The 22187-nt window shown below is 39.2% G+C and overlaps 1 protein-coding gene across 1 annotated transcript; it reads left to right on the top strand.

Annotated features, from left to right (window-relative positions):
* Positions 1-11532: 11532 nt before the first annotated feature.
* On the top strand, positions 11533-13267 carry LOC131676382 (achaete-scute complex protein T3-like). The gene is made up of 2 exons (XM_058955450.1): positions 11533-12665; positions 12838-13267. Exon 1 carries the CDS (start codon positions 11731-11733, stop codon positions 12631-12633), a length of 903 nt encoding a protein of 300 aa, XP_058811433.1. The 5' UTR covers positions 11533-11730; the 3' UTR covers positions 12634-12665; positions 12838-13267.
* The last annotated feature ends 8920 nt before the right edge of the window (positions 13268-22187 follow it).

Genomic DNA, 22187 nt, shown 5'->3' with positions numbered 1-22187 from the left:
CTCGGTTAGAAAGTCGGTTTTTGGAGCAATTGCATAAACTTTCTATATGAGAAAGGCAAAAGAATAATATTTAATTAGCTTAATCAGCATAAGTTCAATGTTATCTTCATGTGATTATATTTTGAAATGTTGGTGGAATGGGTTTGAAAGTGAAGGGAATGGGTAGAGTGGGAGTGGAGGATGCGTCAGAAATCCTTCATCTTATTTCGGTATACAGGGTGGATGAAGGAAATGCTGGCGTGATGGTGGTCCAATAGGAGGGGAGTGATGAAGGAGGGAGGTGCCCGGGCAAGGCGGGTGGTGGGGAGGGGCGGCGACGCAATACTCAGCTGCATATTTTGCCTTCCATTTGAGACTTGGTTTGAGAAAATCGGTTCAGTCATCACCGAAGAACCGATGTGACTATAATTGTAGAATATGCCCGGAATTCCGGACTTCCGGAATCGTCGATAGTGGACAATATAGTCAAAGAATGTTTGATTGGCAATCAGTTATCTAGATCTGCGATTAGAAGTAATTTGGAGACCATTTCACTAGTTTTTAGCCTCTGAGGTATTACGATTGTACCGATTTATATGGGAAATTCCAGTGTATCCTTACTAATACCCCTGTAACTCCGGAAGCAAGAGTCAGAACCGAATGAAATTCAGCAGCAGTCAATGGTATTACTGTATCTTTCATTTGAAATCAAGTTTGTAAAAATCGGTAGAGAATTCGTTGGGGAATGGGTGTGATATTAGCTTAGGAACTTGGCGGGTTCCCCGGGGGCGTCATGAACCGTCATAGGTGGCCAATGTGGTCAAAGCTGCTTTGATTGATTATTAGTGATCCAGACCCGCAAACTAGAGTAATGTTACATCAATTTTAATATGTTTTACATCATTTGAACATCATGGTGGTACCAGTTTATATGGGAATTTGCTGTGTGATCGCACTCTTCAACCCGTAACTCCGCAACCGGAAGTCGGATCAACTAAAAATTGAATAGCAGCTTATGGGAGCGTTATACCTTTCAGATGAAACTAAGTTTGCGAAAATCGGTTCAGCCATCTCTGAGAAAACTGTGTGAGTTTAAATGACACACACACATACACACACACACATACATACACACACAGACATTTGCCGATCTCGACGAACTGAATCGAATGGTGTATGACACTCGGCCCTCCGGGCCTCGGTTGAAAAGTCGATTTTTACAGTGATTGCATAGCCTTTCTTTATATGAGAAAGGCCAAAAGGTGCGAAATCGGCAGTCCCAAAAAGTCGATTTTCATAAAAAAAAATTTCGAGATAACATAAAATCTCGACGTTTCATGCATTTTAAGGATGTTTGGCATCAAAAACGAATTTGATTTCTGAAATTTCATGGGGTCCCCCCTTTGAAAAAATATTTAGTTCCGGCTTATATGGGAATTTCATATGTGACCGGGGTGATTTTGTGTTCCTCCCATAGTTTACAACATTTTGCAGTGAAATATAGTATATTTAATAGTAAATCGAAGTTAATCGCTCGGTAGGTCGTTTCTCCTGTTGTGTTATGTGTTGGTAGGCAAAAATATCGTTGGAATAGTGTAATTTGACGTAGTGATTTTATCGTCACATCTCATTTATTTTACTATGTATGTGCGCGACTCGAGCGAGCTACCAAAAAAATGTTCCCACTTAGCATCGACAGCGCCATCTGAACTTGACTAGTTGATGCAACGATTCCTCTGATTCCCAGTTAAACTCATTCCGGAACCGGTTCGGATATCTGAATGGAGTCAGTACCCGGTCAAAAAAAAAATGCGGACGAAGATCGTCAGACGATTTAAATAGTTTGACGTTTGACTCAACTCGCCTGTGCTAATTGCCCCTAGGAACAAATGCTATTTGCGAATGTGCTTTAAAGGCGGCTGCAATGGACTTGGTTGTTTTTGCATTTTTCAAACATGGCGGTTAGTGTTATCCACATTATTCATATTATTTATCTTATTAATTCAATAATTTTTTTTTATTGTTTTATTCATGTTATTTGTTTCAATTGTTTTAATCATTTTATTAAATTGTTAGTTTTTCCCAGTTCATATATTGTTCAGTTTCTTCATTTTAATAATTCGGTTTAGTCAGTTCTTCCCAGTAAAGTTCAGCCGGAAATGAGCTGGAGTTCTGGCTGGCTCCAGTTCGTACACGGGTTCCAGTGACACAACCGATTCTAGTTAGAATCGGTTGTTGCACTGGAGCCGGAATACGAACTGGAACCGGCCAGAATTCCAGTTCATTTCCGGCTGAACTTTACTGGGTTTTAGTTATTGGATGACAGTTAGTTAGCTTGAAACAATTTAGTTTACTCTCTTAATTTCATAACTTTTTTTAATATTGTCTGATTTTCATTTGAGCTAATTTGATTTGTTTTATTAATTTGATTTATATGGATCATTCTATCCATTTTATAAATAACTTTTTTTTTTCTTCATCATTGTTTTGATTTTTGGTTTGTTTTGTTATTGTTTTTTTTAATTTATTCAGTTTATTATACGTGTTATACGTGCAGGACTCGAGGCTGTGCTTGTCTCACATATAGTTGCTTGCCAGCTTTGCGTGCGTTTGGCAATTTAATGAATAATACAACAGTTATATGTATGAGAGGTGTCTCATCCCACTGATGGGTGGATTAAATCGGTTTTATGTATACATGTGTGTTTATATGTGTATGTGTTTATGTGTGTATATGTACATATAAATGTTCAAAAAATGGTTACATTATACACGGGATTGTTTTGTAATGTCACATATAATCTATTAATGTGAAAAACTGATACTTCTGGATAGAAGTCAGATCTTCCTCCAATTATAGCTCCTTGGAGATCTCCAATGGAACAACTTACACAAGTCCAACAGGCAGTGACACCAGACTAGGAGAAACGGAAGCGCTGAGGAAAACACGGAGTCTATCGGTTCTTTTTAATTATTTCCACCTTTTCTTTCTTAAATAAGCAGGAATTCAAGAAATGTGGATGAGAGTTAAAGGAGACATAAATGGGAGATAGGAATGAAGGTAGAAAACTGAAAATTGGTAAGTTCTAGTACACATGTGTTATGTTATATATACAAATTGAACCATTATAATAAATACGCGTCGATTTCCTGCTTAAATGGAATCGAAAGTTTTACTGTAATGTTACAATCCAATTGATACATACATTACAGTAAGGCGGGGCTAGTTGATGGAACGATGACCTCGGAACATGTCTGGCACTGTACACGAAATGGGTCATCGGAAAGTCAATTGAGCTAACACCTTCCTAAATCCGTGAACCAAGTTATTTGTATGAATGTTTAAATACATGCAAACATCTTTTTTCTGTAATCACTACCAGCTAGTGGGAGATAGGAAGGTTAACACACACACACACACACATATGGGAATTTCATATGTGACCGGATGGATTAGTCTATATTTCCGGACGCATCCAAGCGATCCGTACGAAATTTTATAGACATCTGTAGGGATACTATAGCTATCATTTGGGACAGTGTTTGTGAAAATCGGCCCAACCATTTCCGGGAAACTGATGTGAGTACGTCAATTTTGAAAGTTGGCCGCTTTTCCCGGGCACTTCCGGAACCGTCTATGGTGGTCAATGTAGTCAACGAAAGTTTGGTTGGCCGTCGGTGACCTAGAACAGCAAATTTAAGTTGTTTGAGAGACATTTTAGCGAAATTTTTACCTTTTTTGCTTTCATCGGAGTATCGGTTTGAATCGCAATTTGCTATGCGATCGCACGCCTCAACCTGTAACTCCGGAACCGGAAGTCAGATCGGGATGAAATTAAATAACCATTTACGAAGGCGCAACACCTTTCATTTGAGACTAAGTTTGGTTGAATCGGTCTAGCCATCTCCGAGAAACCGATGTGACTGTTATTCTGAATTTAGATACTTCCGCCGGGGCTTCCAGAACCGATGATGGTGGCCAATGTGGCCAAAAAGACTTTGAATGGATGTTAGTGACCTAATACTACAAATCGAAGCAGTTGTGGTCATATTTTGGAAAAAAAATTCACCTTTATACATTCATTGCAGAATTTATTAAAATCGACATTTGCTGCGTGATCGTGCTCACCACCCTGTAATTCCGGAACCGGAAGTCGGATCCATCAGAAATTCAATAGCAGCCTATGGGAACGTTGTATCTTTCATTTGAGACTAAGTTTGTCAAAATCGGTTCAGCCAGCTCTGAGAAAAATGAGTGACATTTTTGGTCACATACACACACACAGACACACATACACACACATACATACATACATACACACATACATACACACGCTCAGACATTTGCCGAACTCGACGAACTGAATCGAATGGTATATGCCACTCGGCCCTCCGGGCCTCCGTTAAAAAGTCGGTTTTCAGAGCAATTGCAATACCTTTCTATTGAGAAAGGCAAAAATTTTACCTTTTTACATTCATCGCAGAATTCGTTAGAATCGAGATTTGTTGCGTGATCGTACGTATCACCCTGTAATTCAGGAACCAGAACTCGGATCCACACAAAATTCAACAGCAGCTGATGGACCTTCCATTTAAAATCAAGTTTGTCAAAATCGGTTCAGAAAATTCCGAGAAACCGATGTGGACAAATCAACAAATTTTGTTTTGTAACCATACTCTTCAACTCGTAATCTGCAACAAGATGTCGGTTGAAAATGAAATTCAATAGCAACCTATGAGAATAGTATACCTTTCATTTGAATCTTAGTTTCTAAAAATCGGTTCAACCATCTCCGAGAAACCGATGTGGACATTTTGTTAACAAATCCGCACATACACACACATACATACATACATACATACATACATACATACATACATACATACATACATACATACATGCACACATGCACACATACATACGCACATACAAACACACATACATACACACAGATATTTTGCGATCTCGGCGAACTGAGTCGAATGTTATATGAGACTCGGCCCTCCTGGCTTCGGTTAGGAAGTCGGTTTTTGGAGCAATTGCATAACCTTTCTATATGAGAAAGGCAAAAGAATAGTATTTAATTACCTTAATCAGCATGAGTTCAATGTTATCTTCATGTGATTATATTTTGAAATGTTGGTGGAATGGGTTTGAAAGTGGAGGGAATGGGGGGTTAGTAGAGTGAGAGTGGAGGATGCGTCAGAAATCCTTCATCTTATTTCGGTATACGGGGTGGATGAAGGAAATGCGGGCGTGAGGGTGGTCCAAGGGGAGGGGAGTGATGAAAGAGGGAGGTGTACGGGCAAGGCGGGGGGAGGAGGGGCGGCGACGTAATACTCAACTGCATATTTTGCCTTCCATTTGAGACTTGGTTTGAGAAAATCGGTTCAGTCATCACCGAAGAACCGATGTGACTTTAATTGTGGAATATGCCCGGAATTCCGGACTTCCGGAATCGTCGATAGTGGACAATATATTCAAAGAATGTTTGATTGGCAATCAGTTATCTAGATCTGCGATTAGAAGTAATTTGGTGACCATTTCAATAGTTTTTAGCCTCTGAGGTATTACGATTGTACCGATTTATATGGGAAATTCCAGTGTATCCTTACTAACACCCCTGTAACTCCGGAAGCAAGAGTCAGAACCGAATGAAATTCAGCAGCAGTCAATGGCATTACTGTATCTTTCATTTGAAATCAAGTTTGTAAAAACCGGTAGAGAATTCGTTGGGGAATGGGTGTGATATTAGCTTAGGAACTTGGCGGGTTCCCCGGGGGCGTCATGAACCGTCATAGGTGGCCAATGTGGTCAAAGCTGCTTTGATTGATCATTAGTGATCCAGACCCGCAAACTAGAGTAATGTTACATCAATTTTAATATGTTTTACATCATTTGAACATCATGGTGGTACCAGTTTATATGGGAATTTGCTGTGTGACCGCACTCTTCAACCCGTAACTCCGGAACCGGAAGTCGGATCAACTAAAAATTGAATAGCAGCTTATGGGAGCGTTATACCTTTCAGATGAAACTAAGTTTGCGAAAATCGGTTCAGCCATCTCTGAGAAAATTGTGTGAGTTTAAATGACACACACATACACACACACATACACACACATACATACACACACAGACATTTGCCGATCTCGACGAACTGAATCGAATGGTGTATGACACTCGGCCCTCCGGGCCTCGGTTAAACAGTCGATTTTTACAGTGATTGCATAGCCTTTCTTTATATGAGAAAGGCAAAACATAAACAAACGGTAGTGGGCTCTTCTGTTGCCAGAGGTTTTGATTCGGTTCAGTCATAATTATTTTTATCGATAGTTCCGAGATAAAAAAGTGTCCCTAAATGTTCGAAGCAGCAGTAAGCAGTAGAAGCCAAGTTATAGCGCTGTTCAACAACCCAAAACTTAACTTGAAGGAATCTGACACAATTTTTTGGGCAAATATCTTGACTATTAAAATCAATGTATTCGACGAGACTACGATTTCAACGTTGATTCAACATCCATGGAAATAGTACCATCTCCAATTGTTGATGTTGTCCTTCCAAAATAAAAGCATTCACATCAATTCAAGAGAAAATGCATATCTTGGCATACGTACCATATCTTGCGCATTTTGTTTTTCTTATTATTTTATTAGATTTTCCTGCGGATAACTAACAATTAAACGAATAAAAAAGAACTCCATGTTTTCACCCGCTACACCAGATAGCGTTTGGTTTGAATTTTGAGCTTGAAACTAATATAAAATTCAAACTAATTTAAAATTTCTCACCAAGTTGAAAATTTTCGGGAGGTGTCCAGACTCCCAGGACCCTTCCCCTGGATCCGCCACTGGTGCTTATTGAAATGATTGAACTTCTAACGACGAAAAAATGTGTCTCATCGCAGATTTAAGGTAAGAAATAGGAAAAAATAGCGAGTGGTTTATTTTTTATTGTATGGTTCATTCTGTAAAGTCGGGCTGTCAAAAACTCGCGTCGATTGCGGCCAATGTGATAACAGCAGTACATAGGGTGATGAGCATATTTTCGCCATGTTTCTAATATCACCGTACCCAAGACGGATACAGGTGTGCACATTTTTTTCTGTGTGTGAGTGAGGTTATCATTTTTCTTTGATGAAGCCGAAAAAACAAGACGATATGAAGAAGAAAAGCACAAACAAGTGACGTAGTGGGCCTTTCTGTTGGCATTAGTTTCGTTTCGGTTCGTTAAACGTTAATTTAATCGTTTTTAGGTAAAAAGTGTCCTTAAGTGTTCTTATCGATAGATCCGAGGTGAAGCTCGGCCTTTTTTCACTTTTCATCGTGCGCCAAAGAATCCGGATGCTTGATCGGATGTTTATGTTTACTTCAAGAGCCCCGGCCGCCATGCTTAATTTTGCAAGCATGAAACTAATACACTCAAAAGTGTCAAATGTTCCCACCTTTCTCTCCATCTTGCACCGTACCCATTTGAAGCTGTTGGTTAGAGTAGCGTCTGCCATCTTTGTTCAACGCATTGAGTCAAATGGTACCGCAACAATTGGGGGACTCGATTCGAGTTTTAGTTGCGCTCAAAGGAGTCGAACAAAATTGTACATTCCTGGCGGCTCCCATGCTGAATCCGAGCACTACCTGTTTGCTACCGGTTCTGATAACAGCACACAAATTCTATTCAAAGCTAATTTTGCTAACTAAGTAGAAAATCCTACATATATTGTTTATTTTCCCTATCAAAATACTAGAAATCTTGGCGTTTTTAATGAACTTGAAACAAAATATCGTAGGTTCACGAATTGTTAAGCTTGGTGATTTACTTTCATTGGCCAAAATGTTTTTCATTTATATTTTTGAAGAAAAAAGCACCAATGGTTTACCGAGTACAAAACTTCACACAACAAGAAAACCAAAACATTTTAGGAAGGACAACGACTTCCAGCTATATTTATAATACGATTTATGTAACTTTGCTGACAGTTTCCAGGAATAAATTATTGCTTGTGGCACTAAAAACTGGATTCTAACCGCACTGCGCACTTACCATTCTTCCATTTAATTCTTCTCATAGACTGGTTAGTTCGACTGGTCTGTCTATGAAAGAACTTCTCTATCACTTAAATGTTTTTTGACAGCTCGCAGTTTTGAGATCACTCGCACTTTAAAAGTGCGGAGTCCAGGTTGGTGGGAAGTGCGCAATAATTCTCTAATAATAGTTTTCTTTATCCACATTTTAGAATACGCTTTTTCTAAATGTTGTTCTAGCTACATTGACGGCGTTCATAACACACGTAACGAATCACACTTTTCTCTTGAAAAATCGGTGGTACATGTATGAAACAAGCACTATCTGTAAAGTTGTTCCTGGGTTGCAAGAATCCGACGTGGAGGAACCATAGTGCAAAGTTGGGTATAATATTTCCGCTGATTTGCTGGACGCTTCAAGGTTAAAATTTCGAAATATCTACAAAAAATGACACATTTTTGTCATTAAAAAGTAAAAAGTGTACGAATTTCATAAAACAAACCGCATCTTCTTCGTAATCAATCTAAAAATACGCTGGTAATGCAGGTTCAAAAGTAGAAAACTTTATTATTAATATTATCTCTGATATTGTTTTAGTTGTGCGGTTTTCCAAAAACAATTTCATGCATCTTCGAGACGATGTCAAATATGTCAGGAAAGCTAGTGTAACCAATAGCCTTTATATTCAAAAATCTGTAAATATCTGCAACCAAACTAAAAAATCTGCAAATATCTGCAACGAAACTAAAAAATCTGCAAATATCTGCGTCATCGAAAAAATGTGCAGCTTAAATTGAAAGTCTGCGAATTTGCAGACTTGTCTGCAAATCTGGCATCTCTGGTTTGATCGAAAATGTCATAGTCATGTGAAAATTGTAAACATTGGATCTGAGTTAGTGAAATTTTCGCTCAAAACCGTAATTTTTAAAGATTTTGTCAACTTTGTAGTGAACCAACACTGGGCGAAATCAGCATAAATGTGTGAAAGTGTACCAATTCATTAATATTGATTTTTTGAGAATCCATATAAAAATAAGCTTTTCAGTTTTCAATTCTCTTTGACTCTTGAATTTTGACTACAACCCAACAGCACAACAGATCAACTAAATACAATTGAATCATTATGGCCCTGAATTCGCAGTATAAAAGGTAATATAATCGGACACAAAAGCACAGACTAACAGACATGACACTCAACAACAAAGCTTCGCCCGCTGTAACGGTCATTTTAAATATATTTGTAGTTGGGAATGTGACCACATTTGAAATTATGGTGCCACTGACATATGAACAAGCATATGGGGGGTATTCCACTAGTGAAAAATTGTTCCATCGGTACACACAGTAAATGAGTGTTTGGGACCGTGAATAAAAGGTGGATCTAGTGTTCTGCAAAAATTGTCTGAGGGAATTCCCTCATAGTGTTATGTCTGCTAGTCTGTAACAAAGCGTTCATATAATCGGAGATGCATAAAAACGGGTCATTTTCTGCTCTTTCTTTACCCTTTATAAGGCCGTGAAAATTGAACAAGGAATCAATGCATACTTGAATAGAAATCAAAGTTTACGTCATTTCATACACGTACGTATGTTTTTCTTTCAAAAATAATAGTTAATCTTGGCGGCAATATAGTTGCCACTGCCCGCTAAGCTGGTGGCAAAACATTTACCTTTGTTTTAGACAAACATTTTATATACTATTTTTGCCTCTGTTGTAGTACATTGTTATGCATAATTGTCCCGTATCAGATTCGAGAATGTCCATTATTATGACATTAAAAAATTTGCCCTTTTAAGTGCATTCTCATCTATGAGATTTTGTGATATTTAAAATTTAGTATGTATTTTGAAAAAATGGACTACATAAAGCGTTCAATTTGGCATCTGCCACTGCGATCAGTTTGACAAAGTTGTATAGTATCTGCTGTTTTCTCAATGCAAAGAAATGTCTAGAAAAATTTATGAAATGGTTAATTTTATTTTTCACAAATATTAACCTAGAAGTGTTGTATGAATAAGACCAGTACGAGTAAAATTCATCGGTAACCAAAATAATTTGATATATTTGTGAGTAATCCATAGGGTTTTTCTTTTATAGATTACATGTAAACCCATGATCCTAGCAATCATATCTATCTTAAAATATTTGGTGACTTGTAAGTTTTACAGAAAGATTTAGCTTATATTTTGAAAACTGGTCAACATTGGCCATCTTAAGAGATACAAACTGTTCTCAAATCGTCATTTTGGGTTTGTTAAGGTCCAAAAAATTATGAAGTCCTTCCAATAAGTATATGATTGTAGTGGAGGAAAAATAAATTGTTGTCGCGTAGTTATTGAGAAAAAATATGAAATGTTGGTGGCAATATAGTTGCCACTGCCTTATAAAGGGTTAACTAGAGAGGATTCCAACGTAATGGCAATTAATCTGCAGGGTAGTGCTTCGATAAACAATAGATTATGCTGCCCAAGACTCAGAATGTTAGAAATTTTAAATTTCATTTAAACTAACTAAACACGAACGGTAACTGATCAGCGCAGTCAATGACTCAACATCGATCGCTAATAAACATCGCACCACTAGCCCAAACTGCAGACAGAGCAACCTGTCTCACATCTGCATCTGTCGAATGCGATGCAGCCTCCGCCAAGGTGCACCGGCAACTGTCGATATGAGATCCTGACCTACACATTGGCACCCACCAAGCGGCAACAGGATCGTCGCGATTCTCTCGACGCACACACAGATCACCGTGAGTCGAAACGGCAGCCTCATGCTATCAAATTTCTTCGTTTCTTCTCCCTCGAGCTGAGCTAAATAAAAATAACAAAAAAAACCCAGCCGAAAAAAAAACGCAGCTTTTGCGTCGCACGACTCAAAAGTGATCGGCGCGCGCGACTTGGCCCTGTCTGTACACTAAGCACATCTGCCCCGCACACTACCAGCCGAAGGCTCCGTAACCTATTCCATCGGTCGTGCAAGAAGGATGGAAGTATCCCCTTCACCCGTTCACCCACTGGCTGGGATAACTGGAAGAGATACCGCATCGAGCCCGCTGCACATGTGTGTGCAGTACACTAGTCGAGATAAAGTGAGATAGCCAAAGCTGTTGCCGGGGCAGGTGAGTGAATGCGAGGGCAGCTGAATGGGCCATGCGACTTGCCGGGCGAGTGGCACGCGTGCCGCCGTCTTCGGCTCACGATCGGTTTTACTTCGGGTTCGATGGAACATAAAACTTAAGCCACTACGAGTAGTGGTGTTGTGATGCGGGAGAGAATTTCTTTATTCTCTCCCGTATGTTGCTTATGCTGAGTGAGGGTGGTAGAGGGATCCTGGCTATGCTGCTGCACATGTGTTTTCCATTGGGCAGACAGGCGCAAAGGACTTCGGGACCTGTGCGTGAGTGTGTGAATAAGTGTTGGTGGCGAGGTTGTTCGGAGCAGGTACCTGAGCGAGAGTGTACAAAATGCAAGGGCTTAGGACGAAAAGGTATCATTTCGGGAGTAGCTTCCGCCGTTGAAACATCGATAAACTTTTGAAACAAGTAGTGCAAGTGTGGGCTTTAGCCATAGCAACGTGTAAAAAGAAACAGCAACTTGCTTTTTTGGACTTTGTGTTGAGATCAGTTCGAAGCAGACAGTGATCGAAGGAGGATCTAGTGAAGGAGAGCAATTCGCTTGGAATTTAGAACATTATTACGCGCAATCATAGTGCGATAGTGACTTTATGGCAGCAGCGGTGAGAAGCATGGCGCTTGGACAAAACATTCATAATATTCTGCCGAATAATTGTATTCTGATGCAGCAGAAGCCGACCAATAATCATGGAAAACGACCGATTGCTCCAGCTCCAATGTTGGTGACCAGTCTTCCGCAGAATATCGGTCTTAAAACTAATATTAGTGCATCGAAAAAGTATGCCTATTGTGGACTTCCGTACCCTCAAACTCCCCAGCAAACCGTGTCGGTTCAACGTCGCAATGCTCGGGAGCGAAATCGTGTCAAGCAGGTCAATAACGGATTCGCCAATCTGCGCCAGCACATTCCTGGTACCGTCGTTACGGCCTTAACTAATGGAGGACGTGGCGCTAGCAAAAAGTTGAGCAAAGTGGATACACTTCGCATCGCAGTCGAGTATATTAGAAACCTTCAGCGCATGTTGGATGAAAATAGTGAAAATACCAGTCAGAAGAGTTTAAGTCAGGTATCTTCGTCTAGTTCCTATTACGGTACAATGTCGGAACCTTCGACCGCTTCATCACCAGCCCCGTCACATTTATCGGAAAGTTCGTCTTCTGGAACGATCATCTATAGTCAGATGGGCGGAACTACCTTCAAGCATGAACCCTATGATATTTATGTTGACCCATCTGCCTCGCCGACTCCTTCCTACACCTCGGAAACCTCGATTCAACAACATCACTTACAACCCCAGCAGCACCATCAAATAATTATACCAGGAATGACCAGCTTAAGCCCCAGCGGGAACAACAATTATATCCACGCAGTTCACAACCACCCGGTGTACAAGACAGAGCTGTATCAGAGTCCTTACGATGAGGAGATGAGTCCGCAGAACCCTGAAGACGAAGAACTTCTTGATGCTATAACCTGGTGGCAGCAGCAGTAATTTTATCTTATTTGTGCGACAATCGCCTTGAGGTTAGTATCGACTGTTTGCTTTACTCCGTCCTTTTTCAGGTTTCTTTTCTCGTGTCTTGGATCCTTCCAAACGAGAAAAAAAATCAAATCTTTTCAAACTTACACAATAGCCTTTGGAAAATCGATTTTAAAAAAGGTACCTAACGTTTTTCGTTTTCTTATCTACTTACAGAAAAGCCAAAAAATCTTCATTCGAACCGTGCTTCGGATGAAAATTCCGGATGACCGAACCGAAAGCGTACGACAGCAATCACCGCCGTGACCTTAGGGAGCTTCAGCCTGGACAGCTAAGTCTCGATTGCGCAAGTTCAAAATCCCGCCGAACGCCGCTGGCCACTTGCCGGCATCCGGAAAACGAACAGACTGTACTAAATCTAGCTATCTAGTAAGGGGGCTATTGTTAGCGAGTTATACTGCTGCAAACGGCCAGTTTTTAGTTCTTTTTGCGTACGGAACCACACACATGAAATCTAGTCAAACCCCCAGCGGTATTAGGACGATGAGTCAGAGGGATAATTTTAGTATAGATTTGTAGTCGGTCATTTTTTGCTTGTTTCCAACAATAATGATTAATCACTTTGTGCCTTAGGAAACTTTGTTAATAGTAGATAGTTGTTTGTTAGAGGAGCGATTTGCGAAAATCTGTTAGGCGACAACACAACCAGTGACTTCTATATACGTTAAGTTTCAAGCTAGTTTAGAACAAATTAAATCTAAGAAATATTTAAGCTGTACTCAATTTTCGAGGAGTTCCTTGCCAGGAAAAATCAATAAACTTAAACGAAAAGTTGAAAATGAACCTTGACTTTATTTTATTCTACAACGTTACGTTTAAAGAAATATCCTCCCCGTTGTGATCCTTCTCGAAACACCCGCAAGGGAATGGGTCAATAAAACAAAGTTAATTACTTCGCACCTCCTTCGAAAAGCTTTGCGGAGTTCACCAGATGTGATTTGCATTTTATGGAACCTGTTTGCATTCCAGGGCAGTTAGTTCCACTGAGAAACCATGCTGATCGTGATTCTAGGTACTCCCATAAGGATCCGAATTCCGCCCGCCCGGGGTAAACAGGCAGTCTCAAGTGGCTCTTCCTTTCTGGTGCTAAGGTTAATTGTTGGGTAAGGGAATTGATGGACGGACGGTGCAGAGAAATTTCCTTTTCTTGAACTTGAGCAGAGAGGCGAATGAAAAGGAAATCTCAGTGCATTCAACTACTGCACTGCGAAAGGAAGAAGGAGGCAACCAGGACGAAGGATCGGAGGAGGATTTTGAAAAAAAAGCAGAAACGAAATTCAATTTTCCAGAAAGAAGGTTTCGGCTTTCAAAGGAAATGAATGATGGAATATCTGCGTCGTTGGAGAATTGTTTTTATGTCGTTTGCTTCATTGAAAAGGAAAATATAAATCGCTAGCACATAAAGAGAGAATTTTACTGTAAGAAAAAAATGATAATGTTCAAAATAATTACTTTTCCATACAAACAGATTGTGCTAGTCAACTGGCACTCATTGTTTATTTTTCTAAATGACTAGTAAAAATCCTTTTTAGTCTACCTCTGTAACTGTGCTTCTCTCATATTTATAAATTACATTTATCATAGCCATTATATTCTATATAAAATGCGAAATGTATCTTTATAACATTTGGCACAAACAGAAATGCGTCTATATTATTGCGAATCTGTTCTAAAATTTACCTTGCGACTTTTCAGGCACGTGACGAATGACGTGCCTGTATAGTTCGTGTCAGTGCGAGTGTTCTGGCATTTTGGCGTTTATTTTTGTTTCGTTTATTTTCGAGTGTTTCCCATATAGTAAGAATTCGACGAAACGCTAGATTAACTCGAGATAGATATAATTCTTAATTTGAGCAATAATATCCATGATTTGGTACAAAATAAATTATCAACTAGGGTAATGTATTTATTATGGCAGTAGGGCTTATTGTGACCCTACATTGCACCAATAGATTTCGAACCAAGCACATGGGTTGATGACAATATCTATTTGGCTAGAACAGGTGTGCAAAAATAATATTAAGCTGTGTTCTTTATTTGTTGTGCATATATTTATTTAGAACTGTCCTCTAAATCTAACTTTTAATTAAAATAAAATCACCTTCTTGAAATATTTGCTAATTTGCCCCATTCATATAGTAAAACGAAACTGAACGCAACGGCGCTTAGCAAAAGTACTCGTTAAACGCTAGGATAAGCCTAGTGTTAAAATAGGTTTTTCATAGATATCGCAATCAAAATACACTTTTTGCATCCAGCACACAGCGAAGAATCAGCAGTGCGGCCAAACTAAAACATAAACTTGAAAATGCAGTTGTGCAGTTTCATGTATAAATAGTCAATTATTTCAAGTTTTTCAACTAATTGCTGATTGCAGAGATTTTAGGTTCATCTGGATATAAAATTCGGGTCGGGACAATGCGTTTATTAAGAAACTAGTCATTATTACTTGTTAGCCTTCGCATGATTTTTTTCCTGCGAGTGCAATACTGAGCGCTCAAACAGCTAATGTTTCTTTCACGTGCGTGATGTTTACGTTCGTTTTGATTGGCTGAGAATATTAGAATGATTCGTTTTACAAATCTTGCGCTGACGTCCCTGATCTGGATACCTTCTAGTTAGAATCGTGGCAAATGAATTATAAGGCATTGCATTCCAACTAGATTATTTTTGGATGAGGTAAAATTTGGCCCGCCGAGGAGGCGATAATTGGATCGTTGAGGTGAGAACAGATGCATAGAAAAGAACATTCATTTTCATTTGTGCTGAAAATAGAGACATTTCTGTTAAACATGCATCATGTGGATGTTTAAGAAACAGTACACTGATGTTTTATTCTGAGAAAGGTTAATATATAATATAGTTTCATTATTGATCAAAAAAATAGTGCGGCCCTCTCCCTAACAGTGCCAAAATAGGCTCATTATCCTAATTAGGGTCCACCAATAAAGTAGAAAAAGCAGATAATCTAAAACAACGCCGTCAAGAAAAGAAGAACGAAGATGAAAAGGTGAAAACAAAAATTAATTAAAACCTTAGAAAACATATTGAATATTAATTAGCCATTCAAATAGTGGATTTTTCGCAAATATTATAATATTGTTTTGCGTGCAATCGTTATAATATTGTTTTTTTTTCAGAACATTCTGAAGCAATGGTTATCATATTCGTACAATTCCTTTTGAGCTTGAGTTTGTGCCCTTGGCTGTTCTGGACTAGCAAAAGTTGCACAGGGAATCAGTAGATAATTATGGTTGGGAGTAGCGGAACATCTTTCAAGGTGCAACTCCTGGTAATCCCAATGTGTTTATTGACCGGCACCGGCCAGGTCTGAACGTAGATCGCGGAAGGAAAGGGAAGGAATGTTAGTCCGATGCTTGTTGTTACTAGAGGCCGTATTTCGATTATTCTCCTATGATCTAAAAAAAATTCCAAAGAGTTGCACCGAGATTGGAGCCCTGTTGTGACTCGAATTGAATTCTGCCCTGTTCCTTTCGTACAACAGCACTCTGCTCTGGAAGTAACTCTTCTGAATCTGGCATAGATAGTAGAGCTTCCATCCCGGGAATTTATTTCCCGGGAATCCCGGGATTTTTGGATTTCCCGAGAGTCCCGATTCCCGGGAAATTGTGTTTTCTCAAAAAAGTTTTTTAATTTATTCCATAAGACTTAGATTCTCCAAATGAAATTCTGTAGGAAATATCTTTACCGGCAAACATTTGGAGTGAGTAGTGAATGCAGATTGTGCTTTTCCAACTGATTTGCAGATCAATGGACTATATATCTTTAGGCTCACTGATGTTTTTGTGATTTTTTTAGGTATATAGTCCACGCCATACTCAAAACACTGCTAAAGAATGTTGCATTCATTCAAATTTTCATTCAAAAATGGATTACCCAACAAACAATTATGTTGGATAACGGCTTGTCCAGTTCTTGTTCAGCTTATTCCCTCGTAATAAAGGCTTGTTCAGCTTTCGTTGTTTGTTGGGTAATTTGCCGGCCTTTATACCGAACAATTTCCTTACAGTAGCGTTAGTGATGCGCACGATATCTCTGCCACCGATGAACCGATTGATCAGATTTTTAACAATTCTTTTAATAGTTTATTTTAATAGTTAGATCTTGAATGAAAGGGCTTGCAATCAAATTAGTAATGGAAATTGCGTTACTTTCTTAAAAAATCGATGTGTGTTTGTTTCAAAACTTGGGATGGTTTGTAGTGATATCATGCTTAACGCAAACGCTATTTAAAATAAGGAATGTTTCTAGAACGTCTGCAGAAATATTTGGTCGGTTCTTCGAATGCATATTTCGTCTTATTTGTTATACTGTAACTGTAATATCTGTAAATTTTTGGATGTATGAAAAGGGATACATAACGTTGTATCTGTCCAATATCCTGCGCATCCGAACACTTTGAATGCTTTCAAGGATGCAGGCAGGATTTTTGAAGGGATACGATCAAGCAATCCAGATACTTGCCCGTAACAGGAAATCGATATGTAATAGGCTTCATCCATCGCTGCACAGTTCGTTCATTGTCTGCTTGATTTTGATTCACACTTAATTCGAAATGATGCTGACGGAAATTGATTCCATGTATAAACTTTCCTCTTTTGATCGGAAGTAACTGCACACTACCCAGAAGCAGCTCAATCTTTTGATTCAAAATTACCAAAGAAGGTGCTTTGCATTAAATTGATCACATTCCATCGTATCAGAACAACGAATTCCAATTTTGGACAGTAACTCCAGCAGCTGCGTTTAGTATATCGTCTCAATCGTAATCGTTATTACCAAAATTTAGGCTATAGCCAAGTAATAGTTTTGCGTAAACTTATTGACGAGTTATCAAATGATTGAATGATGTGTAGGCCACCAAATCGCCATCTTCTGACAACCGCTTTAGGGCAGATATACATGCAATCAAACGGGTTTGAAATCTTTTCAATTTATTCTTTTGTTTTCAAGAGAAACATTCACCTTTTTATTTTTCTTCTGTATTCCCGGGATCCCGGGATTTCCCGGGAAATTTATTATTTATTTCCCGAATCCCGGGAAGCTGAAAACCGTCGGGAAATGGAAGCTTTAAAGATAGTCGGGGGCCCACATTCTGTGTAGCGTTGCGGCGATGGCTTCATATCTGGCGTGTTTGCGTCAAAAATGTCACTGATTCGTCGTTTGGCTCTCATGCCAAAAGACAGTTCGTTTCCGTCAGCAACCCAGAGCTTGGCTAACCGGACCATCACTCGGTACCAGCCAGTTGCTCTAGGCGATCACACATGTTGTATGAACTGTTTGGTTTTAGTGTCTAACTGATGCCAATTTGGTGTTAGTTTTGATACATCGTCTAACTGATAGCAAGTTGGTGTCAGTTACTGACGAGTGGACCATGAAACATTAAAATCAAACTTTTCAAAGACAGGTCTTGTGCCCTTATGTGCAAATTAGTGCAACCGTTTGTTACAAAGTCCTCTACTTATATTGAATATGTGCCCTAATGTTGATATGTACTGTCACGTTTCTTGAAGACAAGGGATTAATTGTTAGTAGGGTTAGTATAATATAAGTATAAATAATTTGTTAATTGTCAATTATTAGAAATAGGATGAGTATGAATAGGAACACAAATAATTGTCAACACACTAAAACAAAACAGTGGGTACAAGCGGGTAGCAAAACCAACGAACACCAAACCGTATAACAGATAATGAAAGGGGGAGGAAAGCAAGTGAAAAATGGTAGCGCGACAAACCCAAAGTTCGCGCTCAGAAAGCAAAAGAAAACCGCCAAATTGTTATGATAGGTTATGCTTAAAAGGTTCTTCTGAACCCCCACCAAAGATCATAAGTGATTTGGCATCCGTGTGCTTAACACCTTAAAAGTGAAGTGAGTCTTTAAACAGAGTTAAGGTTAAACAGAGAATGGGACAGAAATCGAAAACCGAAAAAAGCAGTTTTTTCAGCACCGTGTGTTAGATCTTCATAAAAATCAATCAGCAGTACTGTAACAACATTCTACATAAGCTGATTGATTTTTATGAAGATCAAACACACGGTTTGATCTTCATAAAAAGGTTCATAAAGTTTCTCGGTTCAACCTTAAAAGATCAGTGAGGTGTAATTTGAACCGTTTATTCAGGTAATAGCCTTTAATTCAAATTATACTACGGCTGGGAAGTAGAAATTAAAGCTAGACTAGAGCTAATCTCTCTTACAGGACTTTTTGGTTTTTATACAATTTTCCTTGCCTTGGGTGACCCGATCATCCATACCAGGTAGCACACGATTCGGCATAGCGAGCCTTGGATGCTTGCTACGTCTAACCCGTCAAAGACCAACGATCGTTATCTAGCCTTGGGCCATACAAATAAACAAATAACCGCTAAGGAAGACTTACCCCTCTCGGCACGGGCACTCCGGTATCGCCCTGGGCCTGTCGATGCAAGTCAATGAGGGAAGACGCCAGCAGCCGCCATTAGACTACCAACGTTATCAAGAACCCATCAAACCCACCAGCGAAATAGAGCAGTCACCATCGTCGCTAGTTTCCTTACCCCATCGTTGTCAGCAGCAGCCACGCGAGCGCTCGCAGGTCGGCCCTGAACCACCAGCCTCTTCCAGTAACAGCAGCGGTACGTACCGGTCAAATCACAAAGAATATACATACACTCACATACACACAAGCAATAGTGAATATAGATCTGTAATGAAACAATAGTTTCATTTAATAAATTATCTAGTCTCCTATATTTTAATTATTCAAATTAATAATTCCATAGCCCACGTTCAGTTAGGTGATAGTACCCTGCACAGTTGTCCGCAAAACTCCTCCGATTACCCAGTAGTATGCCGACCCTGAGATCCAGCTCGAGGGGGCTCTTGCTACTGAGCTTTACCGGGATACACAGTAGAAAAGTTACATTAGGTAATCCAATTGAATTTCTTTTGGGAAAGAGCCAGATAGCATACTAATGACAAATCAAAGTCGCTTTGACCACATTGGCCACCTACGACGTACGACGTGGCTAGAGGTGTACGGAGAGGGGTTACTCCCCCTTTAAACCCACTTTAGATTACACCAATTACTTTCCCCTCAGAGAACCACCTCATACATCCATTATAACGCACCCCCGATCCTCTCAACCCCTATCATCTTCATCCTCCACTACACAACCAGGCATACCAAATTAAATTGGAGAGTGGTTCGCTTGTGAGTATTTCATCATCCTTAAATACCCACCCTCGCACAACAAAATTAGCATGAAGAAAGCATTGAACTAATGCTGATTAGGCTAATTAAATAAGGTGTTGAGCATTTATAGCAGTAGAGCCAATTGCTACCATACTTTCCACTGTTTGGTTTTAAAACGAAGCCTTGAGCTAACGTAATATAGCAAAAACTTTGGTGGTGTTAGAAGATCAGGTTTTTTTTCTATTAGAACGGTGAACATATATGTTGATAACAGCCGATAAACATCAACTTTGAGGTATATAAAACTTCATTTTTAAATACTAGTTGCAAGTTCACCTTTAGCATAATGAATCTAAGCAAAACGATTTGTGTGCTAAGCGAAAGTCATTTATATCTAGCGGATCATTTTCGTCAAATGTCTGCTTACAACACCAGAATCATAAAACATATTTCGTCGAAACATACCTTTAGTTTAACTGGGGAATACTTTTATCAACAATTCACCTTAAAATTCATCAAACAATTCTAGATTAAGCGTATGTTAAAAATAAGCACAAAATAAATCCCGGGTACATTATAATACGTTTGCTTCAAGCGCACTGCGACCATCAAAGCAAATCTCGACAAACATATGATTACGGCCTAAAAGCCAACTGTCACAATCCACTTTGAATGGAAATTCCGGACAAACCGTTACACGCCAATCACAGATGAAAGAGAAAAGTTTTCACTTTCATAAACTGTTGTGAACTGTGTTCGACTAGTAACGGTTTGTCTGGAATTTCCATTCAAAGTGGATTTTGACAGGTGGCTTTTAGGCCGTAATCATATGTTTGTCGAGAAATATTTTAATTCCAACATACGGTAAGCAATCACCCGTGCTGTCAGACTACACTATAGAATTTGAATATTTTTCGTGGAATGAAAATGGAATTTCATTATACTATTTTCATCACAGAAAGCATCCTACTAACGCTTCAATCAATTGACATTTTGTAGGGACTGAGATGGGGAGAAAGAGTATTAAATGAAATTGTCGGAGCGAAGAGAGAAATAGGAATAAATTGAACAAGCATGATTAGACAACTTTTTAGTTGAAGTTATTTTTGATATTATTCAGATACGCAAATAACAAAACGTTTAGCAGAATGCAGGAAAGCTAAAAAGTTTATAGTTAATTAACAATATATCAACGATTTACAATTGTATTTTTCATCGATGCTCTAAGGGACGATCCATAAATGACGTAGTAATTTTGAGTGATTTTTAACACCCCCCCCCCCACCTCACCATTCGAAGCATTTCGTCATAAACCTCTAAGTACCCCCCGTGGTAATTACGTAGCTTGACAGAAACTTCCCCCCGCACTTGTGCCCGCGAATTTAAAAAAAAAAAATAATAAATGATGTTAGTTAAATGAAACGGGTAAGATTGTCGAGACATCAAGTCAACCCCTATTCCCCTTTAAAAAAGCTACGCGGCATGACATAACCCCCTACCCCCTGTCATCACACATCATCACAAAATACAAAACTCTCCCTCCCCCATATAATGCTACGTCATTTATGGATGGTCCCTAACGAGCTGTGCGCTAATGAAGCGCCCATCCAGTTCGTATTCGCATTAATGAACAAATACTTCGACAATTGATTCCGATTTGTTTGCCAAATATGCTATCCCATTTTCTGAAGAGAGCATAGTATTCAGCTTTTTGCTGGTGGCTGCGTTTTCATATGCGCATATTGACATGTCGTCTGTACAGTGTCAACTTTGACACATCGTCAGCAGTGTCAATTTTGACAAGCGGTCTCATCAGCTGTTGGAAAAAAGACGAGAGAATTATGCGATTAGAACCTCTGCTCTTACCTAAAACCAATAATAGCCCATGAAACTTGCTTTTTAACCACCTGGAAAAGCATCTTCTAACGATACAGTACCTAAACCTAGACCTAGATAATGTTTATTCACAGCTGATTTTGGATACAAATTTGCAGCAAACTTTACCACCAGCTACAGCTGCTATCTCCGAAGAAATCAGTTGCAATTCACCTGACTTATTTGTTTCGACTAGATAGGAGTGTCGCTGATTGGTTTTACTCAGTATAATAATCGCCCAATTACATTACAAGACTGATTAATTGCCATATTGAACGCTGTAGGTTGACCGATTTCTGTATGCCGATTGCGAATAGCGAATAGTTTCGAAAAGCAGATGTTCTGTATTCACCACGTATATGGCACCCCTATCCCATTTGTATTGAACTGACATAAGTCAACATCTCAGCGGGCACACAAATTATGGGCCCCAC

Source organism: Topomyia yanbarensis, chromosome 1 (assembly GCF_030247195.1).
Source record: "Topomyia yanbarensis strain Yona2022 chromosome 1, ASM3024719v1, whole genome shotgun sequence".
NCBI lineage: Eukaryota > Metazoa > Arthropoda > Insecta > Diptera > Culicidae > Topomyia > Topomyia yanbarensis.
This window is presented reverse-complemented; position numbering and strand designations above follow the sequence as displayed.